At 39.7% G+C, this 16300-nt stretch overlaps 1 protein-coding gene across 4 annotated transcripts in view; it reads right to left on the bottom strand.

Annotated features, from left to right (window-relative positions):
* The window catches only part of LOC126277997 (uncharacterized), a 277984-nt gene that overhangs the window by 140651 nt on the left and 121033 nt on the right, over positions 1-16300 (bottom strand). For all 4 annotated transcript variants that reach the window (XM_049977675.1, XM_049977678.1, XM_049977677.1 and 1 more), the window contains one exon: positions 8544-12574. In XM_049977675.1, the coding sequence (XP_049833632.1) occupies positions 8544-12574 (4031 nt within the window). The remainder of the gene's footprint in view (positions 1-8543; positions 12575-16300) is intronic.

Here is a 16300-nt window from a genome sequence, read left to right as displayed (position 1 = left end):
TTTGCATGAATCCACTCCATTGTTTGCCTCTTCGTCTCTGGTGAAAAATGATGGAGCCATGTTTCATCACCTGTCACAATTCTTCCAAGAAATTCACATCCACCATTCTCGTACTGTTCCAATTAGTTAGATGAATAAAGTTTTTCTTGTTTCTTTGTGAGCCACTGTCAACATCCTGGGAACCCACCTGGCACAAACCTTTTTTCATGTCAACACTTTCAGTATTCTGCAAACACTTCCTTCCCCTACCCCAACGTAGCGTGGCAATTCGTTAACTGTGATGCGCCTGTCAGCAGTCACCAATTCGTTAACTCTCTACACATTGTCTGGTGTGCGTGCAGTACGAGAACTGCTGCTGCGAGGACAATCCTCAATATTGCTGTGCCTGGTTTCATCACGTAACCTGCTTGCCCACCAAGTAACTGTACTGCGATCGACAGCAGCATCTCCATACACCTTTTTCAACCTTTTGTGGATGTTTCCCACTATCTCGTTTTCACAGCACAGGAATTCTATGACAGCACGTTGCTTCTGACGAACATCAAGTGTAGCAGCCATCTTGAAGTCATGCTGTGATGATGCCACTCACAGGAACAGGTTGAACTAAGTTTGAAAACAAGTGGGAAGGATGTATTTACACACTGTAAAACTTTCACACATGCAGAACGAAAACTGTATTTTTACAAAAACAGTCAGCATTTCTTTTGGAGTGACCCTCGTATTCAGAAGCTGGAGGTTGCTTAGCAAGCAGAGAAGAGATGCATGATGAGAATTACTAGTGGAGTTAGAGAAAAAAAGAAATTGATTGGGGAACAGACTAGAGGCAGACTGTTTTTACAACTGTAATGAAAATGGAAAATGAAATGGAGATGAGCAGGGCATGTAGGCAGGTGAATGGTTGCTAGACTGACAAAGAAAGTTATTTGCTGTATTTCTAGGAATAAGAATACAATGAGATAGTTATCTAATGAAGAGTGGGTAGATGATGCTAGAAAATATACTGGAGCAATATGAATGCATAAGTCTTAACCCTCTAGCAGGGGCGCGCTTTTTTATTGCACAATCAATCGCGCAGTGCATTTTGTGCGCCCCTTTCGCTGCTCAGTTCTATAATTATTTTCATATGTTCTCACACTGGTACTGATATTAATTAGTTTATTGTTTTTAAGGGTAGATATAGTATTGCTCAAAATGATATTAATAATATCAAAATAAATTTTATTGTGCAATTAATAATATAGGATTAATAATTTATTATGGGTACAGTGGAAAATATTAAGAAATAACGTTACATATCTAGCCAAAAAACGTCTATACACTGTTGCTCGCTTATAGTGGGACAGAATGTTTCGTTATTTAACATGGCTGTTAATTATACTTTATTTAGAAAAGTTGATACACATCTAAACACCTAAGTGACATAGATAAAAAAAATCTATATTTTGCTGTCAGCATTGAAAATTAATATCTTCATAGTAAATGCCTAAGGAAACCATATTATTACAGCTCACAGACAGGCCATGTTCACTACTTAGTAATTTAAGAGATGTCAAGATTCAAATCATAAATTATCTGTGTCTGCCAGTGTAACTTAACACTTTTCACAGGTGTAACTAATATTCATATGCTTCCTGCAAACGAAAGTATTACAAGACTCACACTTTACTGTTGTGTTACTATTCTTGGCCCTTTCACAAATAACACAGCATCCCCATTTCTTAGCCAAATGCTTAACTTTCTCAGATGTTGTCCGGTACTTTTGAAGTAACGGCGATATGTCCTTAAGAAGGCTCTGGATCTTGGCTCTTACTATTAGATGTGGTTTTATGAGGTCATAAGCCAGGTTTTTCAGAAATACTCTTCTCACAACCTTTCGATTTTGTCCATTTGAGTAAAAAAGGATCTGGGCATTGATACCAGCAATGTCCGTTAGAGCAAAACAGATTACCAAAGACCACCTTCTAGTTATACGAGCCACAGAATATGTGCCACACATCTGGTCGACTGCATCAACACCACCCTTGGTCTCATTGTAATCTAACACAATCTCTGGCTTTCAAGAATCTTCATGATAGTACCTGAATCATGCATAGTTGACAACAACAAAACTGCCTTGTTCTTCCTTGGTATGTACGAAACCAACATCAAATCATTTTTATATCCAAAGAGGGGTGAAACAAGTACTCAATTTGTCTTAGGCAGGAATTCCAATGGAATTTCTCGTTTATTCTTTTTGAGTGTCCTAATACACGTAAGCCTTTTATCTAATAGCAACATAGCCAAGCGGCAACCTGTATACCACTTGCCCAAAGTTATATTCCTGCTGGATCCCTCTATATAACTCTCAAGTCTATGAACTATTTCTGACACTGAATTTGAGACTGTATAAGGTCCTTCAGGCTGCTTTCCACAATGAAGTTCAAGGTTGCTCATAAAAAATGTTTTTGCATTACAAAGTGCAAATATTTTAATGCATATTTGACAGGTTTGTTGGGGATATATTGCACAAATACACAACAGCCATGAATAGCTTGAAGTTTCTCATCAATGGTTACAAACTCACCGATGCTGCACATACTTTTCAATTGGTTACAAAGCCATCCAGAATCGAATGTACTGCGGACAAGTTATCAGAACTTCTCCTCTCTTCTTTCGTGCTTTTATCATCAAAACATATACAATGCAGCAAGGATAGATATCGCTTGTTGCTCATCATAGCTCTTCCAATTTCAATTTCTTCATCATCGGTATTCCACATTTCCATTAAATTCCTATGGTTGGCTTTCTTCATTTGATGAGATAAAGTAACCCAAGGAGTGCCAGTATTTCACTTTTTGTCATTTCTTTTTTGTCTGTTTCATTTGTTTGTATATGTCACAATAGTATCAATCATTTCCACAATAACTATCTTGAGGAATCCAGAAATCTCGGTTGTTACAACCCTGGCAATAGCCTTGGGGCCTGGAAAAATTTTAACAATATTTTTTTCTTCTCACTTTGCTTGTGGCAGAGCCAGTACTTTTCCTCCATTTAGAAGTTTTGTCTCTTCCCAAAAACCAATCACTAATAGAAGCTGGTTGACAATTGTCTTCATTTTCGTTTGACTCATACTCTTGTTCACCTTCAGTGTCATGGTTGCTACGAGTAATTACCTCCACTCCCTCATCAGAATCATTGTTCAATACAGTGTCTACATCTTTTGTAAAATCTAGATCTTCATTCAAGAGCCATTCGAGTTCCTTGTTAGTTAAATGCTTTCTTGCCCTAAAATAAAAATTTATACTGAACACAGGCCATAGGAACACTGTAAGTAAAATAACCACTATGTTCAAAGACGTAAAAAAAAAAAAATACTTACATGACAAGTTGCACAGTGCACTGAGTGCGCCAGATGTGACAGCATTATACTACATTCTCCATTTAACAAATTCCTTAGCACTGACAGTTACTTCACAGCACATGACAGTCGTCAGAACAGTGATGAAAGAATATGTCAAGTTTCAAAGGTCTCCATCGATGACAACAAGTTGGATACATCGTTATATAAATTTGGCGCACTCTGTTTGCCGGCGTGCCTACTCAAGGGTTAAGACTGCAGTGCATGGGAAGAGCCAACAGTGAATGTCCAACAACTAATGATAAGGTGGTGAGGAGTATGATACCACTTTTAGCAATGGATTGTGTATGGGGTGAACGCCATCAAGTGTAGTTACATAACGCTCCACTATTGTGTATCATGGAAGTTTTGCATCCACTTTTGTGAGTTTGTGAAACATCACACCATTTGACAGATGAATTGGAGGTGGAAGATGGCTGCATTAAAACTACATAAAGTGGAAGGATGGAGTACTAAAGGACATTAAATACAACACCAGCACAAGCTCCAGGCAAGAGCCCTAGCAGCAGTATAGAACCAGTGTAAAGTTCTCAGCCTGTTAGTGAAGAAATGTGGATTCAAAACTACAATCGTTTTATGACACAGTCCAATTTTAGGTTAATGAACTCTACCCAATCATCCCTGAAGTGTGATCCTGCAAAGTGAGTGGAACATCCATATGAAGCAGCCGTAGCCCCTTCAACATTATAAAATTTACAAGCCACAAATTTAGTTACATTTTGGAAGACGTAAAGTGCCAAATCTGGTAAGCAGCGAAGATGTTCCAAAGATCTGTACTATGAAACCTTCAGTTTTCTTTACTGCTGAGGCACATTTCATTTTTCCAATGAAAGACAACATTTCTCTTTTGTTACTCATGGTTCTTCTCACGTTTTTGATTTAGGTGGTCTGAAGAACTTGCACAGAATTAACCAATTATGGTTTTACCCTTCATATATATATATATATATATATATATATATATATATATATATATATATATATATATATATAAGATTTCCTTCTTAATCCCAACCAACATAGCAGATGAAATACCTTTTCTTTTTCACAACCCACCTTCCACTTACTGCTTTGATTAGCATTTCATTCATGGGGTGAACTAACAAACCCACTTTCGCAAACAATAACACATTGTGTACAAAATTAGAGAGAGATTCTTTCTTAAATGATCCACAAAAACCGAAGCATTTGTTCTAGCATTTCATTCTGGAAATACTCATAAAAGCATTATCCAACTTTCACAAACTCTTATTAATGCTCATTCTAATATATGCCATATTGATTCACATGATAGGCCTAATGAGTCAGCAATTTCACACACCTTTAATCACTGACTGTCGACAGCCATACACTGCACTTTCTCCAGATTGCCATGTATAGCTATAATTTTAAGATGTCCTACACATCGGTTATTTTCACCATATAGTAAAACCCCGGTTTTACGTTCCCACATTTTACATTTTTCTGCTTTTTATGTTCATTTTTGTTGGTTCCAAAAGAAGTCCTATTCTCTCAATACAATGCTTTTCCATCAATACCAATTCTGTGTTACAACATTTTCAATATCTGAAGTTTTATCAACAATGTAGGAAAAGATAAGATTGCTACTTACCATGAAGAAGCCATGTCAAGTTGCAGAGAGGCATGGTTAAAAGAGACTCACATATAGCTTGGCCACAGCCTTCATCAGTACACACACACACACACACACACACACACACACACACACACACACACACCCGTACACTACTATCCCTTGCCCTTGCCCTTGCCCTTGCCCACCCCTTCCAGATTGCAGCTTGCATATCATGTGATGTAGCATCCTGGCCCAATAAGCTGAAATTGGTGGTCATGTGTGTGTGTGTGTGTGTGTGTGTGTGTGTGTGTGTGTGTGTGTGTGTGTACGTACTGACAAAGGCTGTGAGTAAAAGCTATGCCTTTTAATCATGCCTCTCTGCAACTTGACGTATCTTCCTTACAGTAAGTAGCAATCTTATCTCTTCCTACATTGTTTACGTTCCTACCCAGAGTTTCCATTGTTTGACATTTGAAGTTTCCTTTGATTTTATCATGATCTTTAACAGTGATTTTCCTACTGATTTCTGCAAAAGATACATCATATTCCTGCTCAAAGTTGACCTTGGAACAAATCCAAAAATGCAGAATATACACAAAATTATTTATACTGTAATGTAGTGTTAGCATGATAAGCAAGATTTCCATTGTTGGTGTTTGAGTCAAGGCCACCTGTATTATAAGGTCACAGTGTTTGGAACGGTAGGGAAGTACGCTGAGCCACTGGCTTAATGATACTCACTATCTGATGCTTTTGTGTGTGTAGCACCCACTCACTGCCTTTGTAGTACTCACAAAGCCATGGCCGAGTGCTGACACACACAAATGCATGCATGTGTTTCCCTCTCCACTCTAACCACGTCCAATGGTGTAAATAAACATGGGAGCAAAAGTCTTTTGCAAAACACCTTAAAAATATATTTGTGTTCTAATGTGGACTTATTACTGATAATCACTATAAAATTATGGTAAATGAAACTTGCAACACAATATTGGTTAAAACACTAAAGTTGGAAATCTTTGTAATCAGACAACAATAGACATAAAATCTACCGCTTGTTGCATTTCCTATGTTTTAATGTAAACTGGCAATGGCAAGGAAAGCGTTTCTGAAGAAGAGAAATTTGTTAACATCGAGTATAGATTTAAGTGTCAGGAAGTCATTTCTGAAAGTACTTGTATGGAGTGTAGCCATGTATGGAAGTGAAACATGGACGATAAATAGTTTGGACAAGAAGAGAATAGAAGCTTTCGAAATGTGGTGCTACAGAAGCATGCTGAAGATTAGATGGGTAGATCACATAACTAACGAGGAAGTATTGAATAGGATTGGGGAGAAGAGAAGTTTGTGGCACAACTTGACCAGAAGAAGGGATCAGTTGGTAGGACATGTTATGAGGCATCAAGGGATCACCAATTTAGTATTGGAGGGCAGCGTAGAGGGTAAAAATCGTAGAGGGAGACCAAGAGATGACTACACTAAGCAGATTCAGAAGGATGTGGGTTGCAGTGGGTTCTGGGAGATGAAGAAGCTTGCACAGGATAGAGTAGCATGGAGAGCTGCATCAAACCAGTCTCAGGACTGAGGACCACAACAACAACAACAACAACAACAACAACAACAACAACTGTATTTTACACTTTCCTGCATTTCACTCCCCACTCCCCCCCCCCCCCCCCCCCCTCCTTAGGCAAGTCCAAAAAGGGATTTTACTGTATATGTATCATATTTCAATTCAGCCACTCATTTCTTAAACTTTTCCACTTCAACGCTGGACGACATCCCACACACTGTTTTTGTTACTTTTGCCGCCTCCTGGTTTGCCGATGCAAGCAGTCCAAGACTTTTGTTGTGTAGTACCAATTTTGAATGACACACAGCCCAAGTTGTCCACTCTATATAACAGCAGGCAACGTGTTTAGATTTGAGCAACTGGTCTTGTCCATTCTGTGCAGTTTTTGCATGTAGGAAGAGTGCAGGCCACAAGTTGTGTAGGTGATAATGATACTGCAAAATCGCTTCTGGGGGATACAAAGGTTGAAGTTTGCTGGTGATTGAGCAAGAAGTTCTTCCTGCATTCAGCAAATCTTATGAAGCAATAAAGATGATGATGATAACGTGCAGTCTGCCTCGTGTAAATGAAAAATTTGTTGTGATGGTAATCTGAAGTTCCCATTCTCTGCCCAACAACAAGGATTCATGTTTCCTCAAAGTGATCACACAATAACAGAACTTTAACATTTGCAGCTCTATCTTACCTTATTTGTGTAACTGTATCCACAAAGGATGTATATGTAGCAGAGAAAATGCCAGGTGACTCTACTAACTGGAGTTTCTTGGCATAATCTGAACAAGGGAGAGTTAGGTGAGAATTTTACTGAAGACTGACTAGACTGAACTTTGTTCTTGAAAGAGGTTTTCTCTGGTCTGTGATATTCCAAGATATAAAGTAATCCTAGTTCCCATACAAAATAAATACCAGATGGGGAGAACACAGTTGGCAAAAACATTGGGGCAAAAATGTTATCAAAAATGAATGATCAAACAACTGATAAAATCTTAATGAATTTTGGACAAATATGTGTAGACAATAATAATGAAACAAGTAATTTTAAGAGTGTGGCATACCAGTCCATCCAGATGAATGAGGCACACAGAACAAAATTACTTTAAAACACTGTATAAACAAAACAGTCTAGTCGATACATTACTGTGCAACATATGACACCATAGCAAAAACAAAAACAAAAAATTATTGGTATCAATGTCGTCTCCCCGCCAGATTGAGAAATAACCATCTTGACTTTGTATAATGATGATATGATTTGTGTACTACATAAAAAATGCTACTACTTTGTAAAATTCAGTATCTTTAGGAATATTGTAAACTAATCTTTTCCACAGGAAATGTTTTCATAGCCTTCACAGTAAGCCATCACCATTCTGGGGCTTCACTGAAAGCAGACTTTTCAGGAGAATGGCATTAAAAAACCATCATTTTTGGACTACAGGAAGTTCCACGTGATAACTGAATTAGCAATCATTCTATAAGGGTAAGTGATTTGATATTGGCGATAACCATCTACTAGGGTCAGTTGCTCATCCACAATGCTTTAACGGACAAACATTTCTAGAAATTCTGCTGACTATGATTCCTGTTGTGATTGATGATGTGTCATTGGTATGACCACAGTACGATACTCATGTGGCGGTTATCTCTTATAAAACTGAAAGTAATAATATTTAGTCTAATGTTGCTTAATGCATGCACCACTGCAGACTCACTTTCTATTTCTGGATATAAGTGGTGACATAAAATATCTGTTATTTCTTCCACCAGATACCAACAATAATTTGCCCTTTAATCACAACTCACCTATAAAACTAAGTTTACACAACAGTTTTGAGGGAAAACGCATACGGATTACACTAGCATTTTGTTAACTTACACAAAGCACTTGCAGCCTAACCTGAACAGCACATTTTGACTCTAAAGTAAATCCTAGCCATCAACAGTAAATTTTTCATCAATACAACATATATTTTATACAAAACACAAAGAAGAATTACCTGAATTTCAGTTGCATCTTCTCCAGTAAACTGTGTTCCTTGTCCTCTGCTGCTACATATGCCACCTCTGCCTCTGCCTCTTCCTCTTCCTCTTCCTCTTCCCCTTCCCCTTCCCCTCCCCCTTCCTCCTCTTGTCCATGTCTTTCTTTGCACATTACCTGTTCTTCTTTGATGCGGTGAATAGTCATTGTCCTCACAGCTATCTTCACGACTCTGATCATCTTCGTTACTGTCATTACCAGATGTTTTACTAGTGCTAGGTGTCGCCACCATCCCTCTTTGTCCCTGTCTCATGCCTCTTCTTTTACCTTCAATGCTCTCGTTTGTCATACTGTCTTCGTGGCTCTCCCCCCCTTGATTGCTGGACACTCTGGCACTAGTTCTCCTACATTCTCTTTTTCCTCTCATTCTAGGCTGTGGTAAATATTCATCATCTTCAAATATGTCATCAATTGTATTGTCTTCACCACTCTGTTCATCTTCATTGCTGAACATACTGTCATTACTTGCCATCATTTTATCCTTTCTTGGTCTCCCTCGTCTTCCACTGCCTCTTCTTAAGCTCGTTTCTATGCTTCTTTCAACACTAGCTCTTTTTGCTTCTGCTTTTCCTCTTCTTTGATGCTGTGGTGAATATTCTTCATCTTCAATGGTATCATTGACTGAGTTGACCTTGTCACTTTGTTCATCTTCACTGCAGAACATACTGTCATTACTAACTATTATTTTATCCTTTCTAGGTCTCCCACGTTTTCTTCTTAGGCTTGTTATTATCCTTCCATCATTTTGTTTCGATAATGGTTCATCTTCTAAGTTTGAATTAATATTTTTATATCCATCGTTCTGACTGTCCTCTCTTGGTGTTACTGAATTGCTTTCATTTATTATGCTGTCTTCATGGCTCTTCCCATCTTGATTGTTGGTAATTTCGCTGGTACTAGCTCTTCTCATGTCTGTTTTACCTCTTCTCCTATGCTGTGGGGAATATTCCTCATCTTCAAAGGTATCATCAACTGTGTTCCTTTCTTTACTTTGTTTATCTTCATTGCTAAGTATACTGTCATTACTAGTCATAATTTGATCTTTTCTTGTGCTACCTCGTTTACCATTAGCTCTTCTGTAGTCAGTCATTACTCCTCCTTCATTTTCTTTTGAAAATGACTCATCTTCAAAGTCTGAAGGAATATTCTTGCATCCATTGCTCTGCTCACCTTCTCTGATTTTAACTTTATCATTTTCCTCAGGATCATTTACATCTGCTTTGCCAGCACTTGAGGATGATCTGATATTAGTATCAAGATCACGAGATGGATTAATGAAACTCAAAGAGCTACTGTCTTTCTTTTCTTCATGTACATTATGATCAATCCCCGTCATCTCTGCAGGCCAGATTTTTACACTTGCTCTGCCCCTCTTTCTTTTTGCAGCTGTCACAGTTCCACTGGGCTCATTGCAACTACTTGCAATATCTGAACCAGTGATAATATTGCCTTCATTTTCAGTACCTACTGATTCAGTTTTCACAAGAGCAGGACAAGAAGCATCTTTGTCAAGCAGGGTGAGACCACTGTCTAGCATCTGGCTGCAGCTATCTGTCACCTCTCCTTTCCCATATCCTCGGCCTCGTCCTCTTCCTCTTCCCCTGCCTCTGCCTCTCCCTTTGCCCATCAGCTCTTCCTTCCTCCCTCTCCCTTGGCCACACAGGGGAGAGCCCTCACCTTGCCCCACTGTCTCTTCCTTTCCTCTTCCTCGGCCACAGAGTGGAGAGCCCTCACCTTGCCCCACTATCCCTTCCTTCATTGTTCCTCTACCTCTGCCTCTCCCCCTACCTCTACCAATAAGTGGGGAACAAAACCCAGAAGCTTGATCTAATTTTAGAACAGTGTGTAGTGTTCCTTTATGCCGCGTGTTATAAACACACTTTGCAATGGACACTTCTGCCTTTTCTTTGTTGGAACAAAGTGCAACACTTTCCAAGATTCCTTCTGACCGTTCTGGACATCCAGTTTTTTGTGTGGGAGAAGGAATATACTTCTTTTTCTCCAATGGGATTTCAGTACTGCTTTCTGGCAAACATAACTCACGTTGGCTGGTTTTTCTCTTCTGGCCACAAACCACACTGTGTACATCAGCATCTGATTCTGTACCATCCTTGCTCTTTATTATTCCTGCACCAACTGCATTGTTATAATTATTATGGCTGATGTGGTTATTATTTGACTTGGTCACTTCTGATGCGCCAAAACTGCTGTTTTTAAGCAGTTCATCACTCTGAGTATTACCTTGTGATTCAGTTACATTTTGACTCGCTCTAAATTTTTCGTGACAATGAAGTGTACCATTGTCGTCAGTAGCAGAGGTTTTCAAATGACCAGACGTCTCCTCTATGTTCTCAGACTTGTCTGCTGCAGACGTTTCATATGAATCTGATACATCACCTGGCAGCTGAAGCTTCCTTTCTAGAGAACAGTTAAAATCCTCTGTGAAGACTTTTTCATTGTGGCTTTTATCGGAACCAGAGTGGCATTGTGCTGCCTCCACTGTCACTTTTATGCAACTGGAAATAGACAATTTGTCGCTATCGAGCTCTAAAACTTGGATCTTTGAATTACTATTCTCTGTATTTGTACCATCACTATTTTTCCTTTTCCTGCAAATCTTAGATGCTGAAAGAAGTGAGCTGGTATTTTTAAAAACATCACTCAATTCTTCTGAATTTGACTTTTCATCCACCTGAAGTAGACTTGTACCAAATTCTCCAGTTTCACAAGATGAAAAGGTTAAGTGGCCAGTTTTTCCCAACAATGTTGGAGAAGTTGAGGTCCCTGTAGAGTTAACGTTCTCTATATTTTCTTTGCTAGAATTTGGAGAACTTAAATTTTTAACATCTTCAGGGGTACTATCGAGCACAGTAGCATTACAAACTGTCACATCAGATCCTGCATTCAGTTTCAAATCAGTCTCCATACTTTCTGTGGCCACAGGACGGCTATTAACTTTCTGACTGGTTGTACATATTACTGTATTGTTAACTGGGTCTGACATGCTTAACGCTTTTACTGGATTTTGTGACTTTTCATCAAAATTTATTTTTTCATTGGACCCACCATCTGCAGTTGCCACTTTATCCTCATATTCTCTTCGCAAGAGCAAATTTTGCATACTCTCATATTCTTTACTTTTAGCATCTGACTCTGAAGCAGGACGGTTACTAGTAGCTGGGTTTTCTTTATCACACAAGTAACCATTTCCGCAGAGATTATCAGATTTTAATATTCTACTTGTTGCCACTTCATTGTCAACAGATGACACACCTTTACAATTCAACACATTTGTTTCGCTATCTGCATGTTCTGACATTTGTGATGGATCAAAAGATGAAGCAGCAGATATCCTTTTATCTATGTCTGCGGCTAAATTGTTGAACAGATGTACTGATCGATTAACATCTTTGCCAGGATTGTTTTTTTCCAGTGTTATAGTATTGCCTCTAGGCTGTTCAAACTTGTCATTCAAATTGTCTTGGTAGCTCAAAAGATTTCTGACACGTGGCATGCTACTAGAACTTGCATTATGAGAAGCTCTACTCTCTTCACTAGAAATAGCCTCTGTTTTGTCTTTATCTATAACACTTTCATCATCTAATTGCTGGGTGCAAGAAGTGATACATGCTGAAACCACAGGTACAGGATTTACATTGGATCCCTGAGAAGTATCCATACTGTTGGAAGTTTCCAAAACATAAGAATTACATCCTGATAAATCTGCGGACTTCTCTTTCGATGTTATAGATGACAGTGTGCTCTTTATAGGCATGGCATTTTCATAGCTTGATACTGCTTCAGCATTTGATGGATTTCCATCTTCAGACAGCTTTTTGTTAGTATCAAAGTGGGAGGTATTATCTTCTCCACTTTCTGACATTGCAGTGTCAGTAATCAACTGTTGCCTGCTTGTGTTCAAATGCACTGCAGTTGATCTATATTCCTTATCTTGAGAAGAGGTAATGCAAACCAAGCACTGTGAAAAATCTGCAAAGATAAATATCAGTTGAAAAATGAAATACATAATAGCGCCACAACAGACAAAAAAGGTTATGCTTATTTCCATAAAACAAATGTAAAATAATTCATAAATATTAAAGTATAATAGTACATAACATTGTTATCAATTTTTCAAGACCAAAAATTGAAAAAAATGGAGCAAAGAAGGACTTACAAACATGAAATACAAACAGAGACAAGCCATTTTATGTGCAGTTAAAATAAACTAAATCTTAGGTATAGAGAATGTTCATTTGTACAGAATAATAAAAATGCTGTAAAAGGGATTAGATGAATCAGATATACTGTAACATACACTAAAACTCTTGAGTATTCTATGGAACTGTTCTTTCACCAGGTACGACATTTAATAGCATACATAACTTGTCCCAACACCATGTACAATGGAGATGTCAATCTGCAAGTCAATTAAAGCTGTGAAATTTCTAGTAAATTAGCTTTTCTTTTGCAACTGGTGTTGCTTACGGCAATTTTCAAGTCCTATTAGCTATGGCAGTCCCTCCAGTTTTCATATCACCTTAAAGAGACCATTCCCATTGACACTGCCATAAGCTGTTTTAAAAATCAAAATATAGCCGATACACCACAATACTGAAGTCTTAACACTTTTCTAACTCAAGGGCAAACATCTCATTTGTTGTTGCTCTTTCCTTCCTGAACACGCACTGGAATTCCCCAACCATAGCTTCCACATATGCTTTTAATTTCTTGTTCAGTATTCTAGAAAGTATTTTGTAGACATTATTTTCTAATGTTATTCCTCTGTGCTTACTGTAAATTGTTCTATTACCATTCTTATGTATTGGTATGATAATGGATGTGTTCCAGTTTGTTGGTGTTTTTTCACTTCCCAGTATTTTATGAATTAGCTTATGCATGTTCTTTAATAGCTATCTGTAACACCATACTAATGAATTTCACTTTGTATCTTATCGCATCAAACAGCTCTGTAGTCCCTTGTCTCCTTAACAGCTACAATCACTTCTTCCAATGTTGGTTCCTCTGTATCATCATTTCTATCAGCTTGTTCCACCTGTTCCTGCTCTTCATATTCCTGGATTTCCCCAGATTTCAACAGTTCCTTAAAATATTCTTCCCATCTTTCTATGATTTTAGTTTTCTATGATTTTAGTTTCATCTCCTATCAACTTTTCTTCTCTATACCTGCATAGTGTTGTCCAAGGCTGTCATTCTTGTTTTATCTTTTTTCCTCTCTTGAACATTCTTCTAACATCCTTTTCACTTCTACATGCCTCAATGTCCTTCAATCTATTTTTCTCAGATTCTCTCTTTTTTTCTGTCTGTAAACAGTTTTGGCTTCACATCTCGTTTCTTCACAATTTTCTCTAGTAGCCCATGTATCTTGCTGGAGCACTGTCTAATGTTTGTCTTGTTGTTCTTTCCATCAATTGCCACTACTCTTTGGAATTCTGCTCTTTCCATTTCACTGTTGACTGGATACACATTACACTTCTTGTCCATTTCTACATGGTTATAAATTTTTATTGATACCCTCTGCCTATATTTGACCATTACCATGTAATAGTCCAAATCAGTATTCGCCCCCCCCCCCTTTCTTCACCTAACATCCTAAATGTCTCAGCCATGCTTTGTTTAGATACACACAAGATCTATCTCGTTGACTGTGTGTCATCCAGAGAGTTCCATGTCCCTTTATAGACCTTTTTTGGTAATATTATGACACTTATAGTGAGGCTTCTACTCACAGAAAAATCAACCAGCTTCAATCTGAGTGGCCCTAAACAACAGAAACTACAAAATAATAGCTAAAGATAAATAGTCCAATAATTTTCTGATCTTTCGAGGACTTAAGGAAAGAGATTCTTTATCACCAACATTATTTAATGTTCCACTGGAGGCTATCAGGTGAAAATTTCCAAGCAAAACAGACAGTACTATTGTCAACAGGACAACAGAGAATATGGCATTTGCGGACAGCAGTCATGCTTGAGAAGAACTGAAGAACAATGCAGGACTGTATGAATTCTATAAAATTCACCAATCCCCACAGACGTAAAGGCACAAAGGTTACAGTGGTTGTGGCATGTGCAGAGAATGGAGGAAATGCGAGTGCAAACCCAGAAGGTAGTGGCTTAGTGAGGAGACCAAGAATGTGACAGCTGAATGATGTAGAGACAGATATGAGAAGATTAGCAATGTTGAACTGGAAAAGACTGGTAAAATACAAATGACTGGAGGAGACAGGTAGTCAACAAGACCTTCGTGGGCTGCAGTGCTGGAATAGAAGAAGAAGAAGAAGAAGTAGAAGAATTGTTAATAAATTACACCTAATGTATTCTTTGCAGATGAATTTTATACACATACACTCCTGGAAATTGAAATAAGAACACTGTGAATTCATTGTCCCAGGAAGGGGAAATTTTATTGACACATTCCTGGGGTCAGATACATCACATGATCACACTGACAGAACCACAGGCACATAGACACAGGCAAAAGAGCATGCACAATGTCGGCACTAGTACAGTGTATATCCACCTTTCGCAGGCTGCTATTCTCCCATGGAGACGATCGTAGAGATGCTGGATGTAGTCCTGTGGAACGGCTTACCATGCCATTTCCACATGGCGCCTCAGTTGGACCAGCGTTCGTGCTGGACGTGCAGACCGCGTGAGACGACGCTTCATCCAGTCCCAAACATGCTCAATGGGGGACAGATCCGGAGATCTTGCTGGCCAGGGTAGTTGACTTACACCTCCTAGAGCACGTTGGGTGGCACGGGATACATGCGGACGTGCATTGTCCTGTTGGAACAGCAAGTTCCCTTGCCGATCTAGGAATGGTAGAACGATGGGTTCGATGACGGTTTGGATGTACCATGCACTATTCAGTGTCCCCTCGACGATCACCAGAGGTGTACGGCCAGTGTAGGAGATCGCTCCCCACACCATGATGCCGGGTGTTGGCCCTGTGTGCCTCGGTCGTATGCAGTCCTGATTGTGGCGCTCACCTGCAAGGCGCCAAACACGCATACGACCATCATTGGCACCAAGGCAGAAGTGACTCTCATCGCTGAAGACGACACGTCTCCATTCGTCCCTCCATTCACGCCTGTCGCGACACCACTGGAGGCAGGCTGCGCGATGTTGGGGCGTGAGCGGAAGACGGCCTAACGGTGTGCGGGACCGTAGCCCAGCTTCATGGAGATGGTTGCGAATGGTCCTCGCCGATACCCCAGGAGCAACAGTGTCCCTAATTTGCTGGGAAGTGGCGGTGCGGTCCCCTACGGCACTGCGTAGGATCCTACAGTCTTGGCATGCATCTGTGCGTCGCTGCGGTCCGGTCCCAGGTCGACAGGCACGTGCACCTTCCGCCGACCACTGGCGACAACATCGATGTACTGTGGAGACCTCACGCCCCAAGTGTTGAGCAATTCGGCGGTACGTCCACCCGGCCTCCCGCATGCCCACTATATGCCCTCGCTCAAAGTCCGTCAATTGCACATACGGTTCACGTCCACATGTCGCGGCATGCTACCAGTGTTAAAGACTGCGATGGAGCTCCGTATGCCAAGGCAAACTGGCTGACACTGACGGCGGCGGTGCACAAATGCTGCACAGCTAGCGCCATTCGACGGCCAAAACCGCGGTTCCTGGTGTGTCCGCTGTGCCGTGCGTGTGATCATTGCTTGTACAGTCCTCTCGCAGTGTT

Source organism: Schistocerca gregaria, chromosome 6, assembly GCF_023897955.1.
Source record: "Schistocerca gregaria isolate iqSchGreg1 chromosome 6, iqSchGreg1.2, whole genome shotgun sequence".
Taxonomy (NCBI): domain Eukaryota; kingdom Metazoa; phylum Arthropoda; class Insecta; order Orthoptera; family Acrididae; genus Schistocerca; species Schistocerca gregaria.
This window is presented reverse-complemented; position numbering and strand designations above follow the sequence as displayed.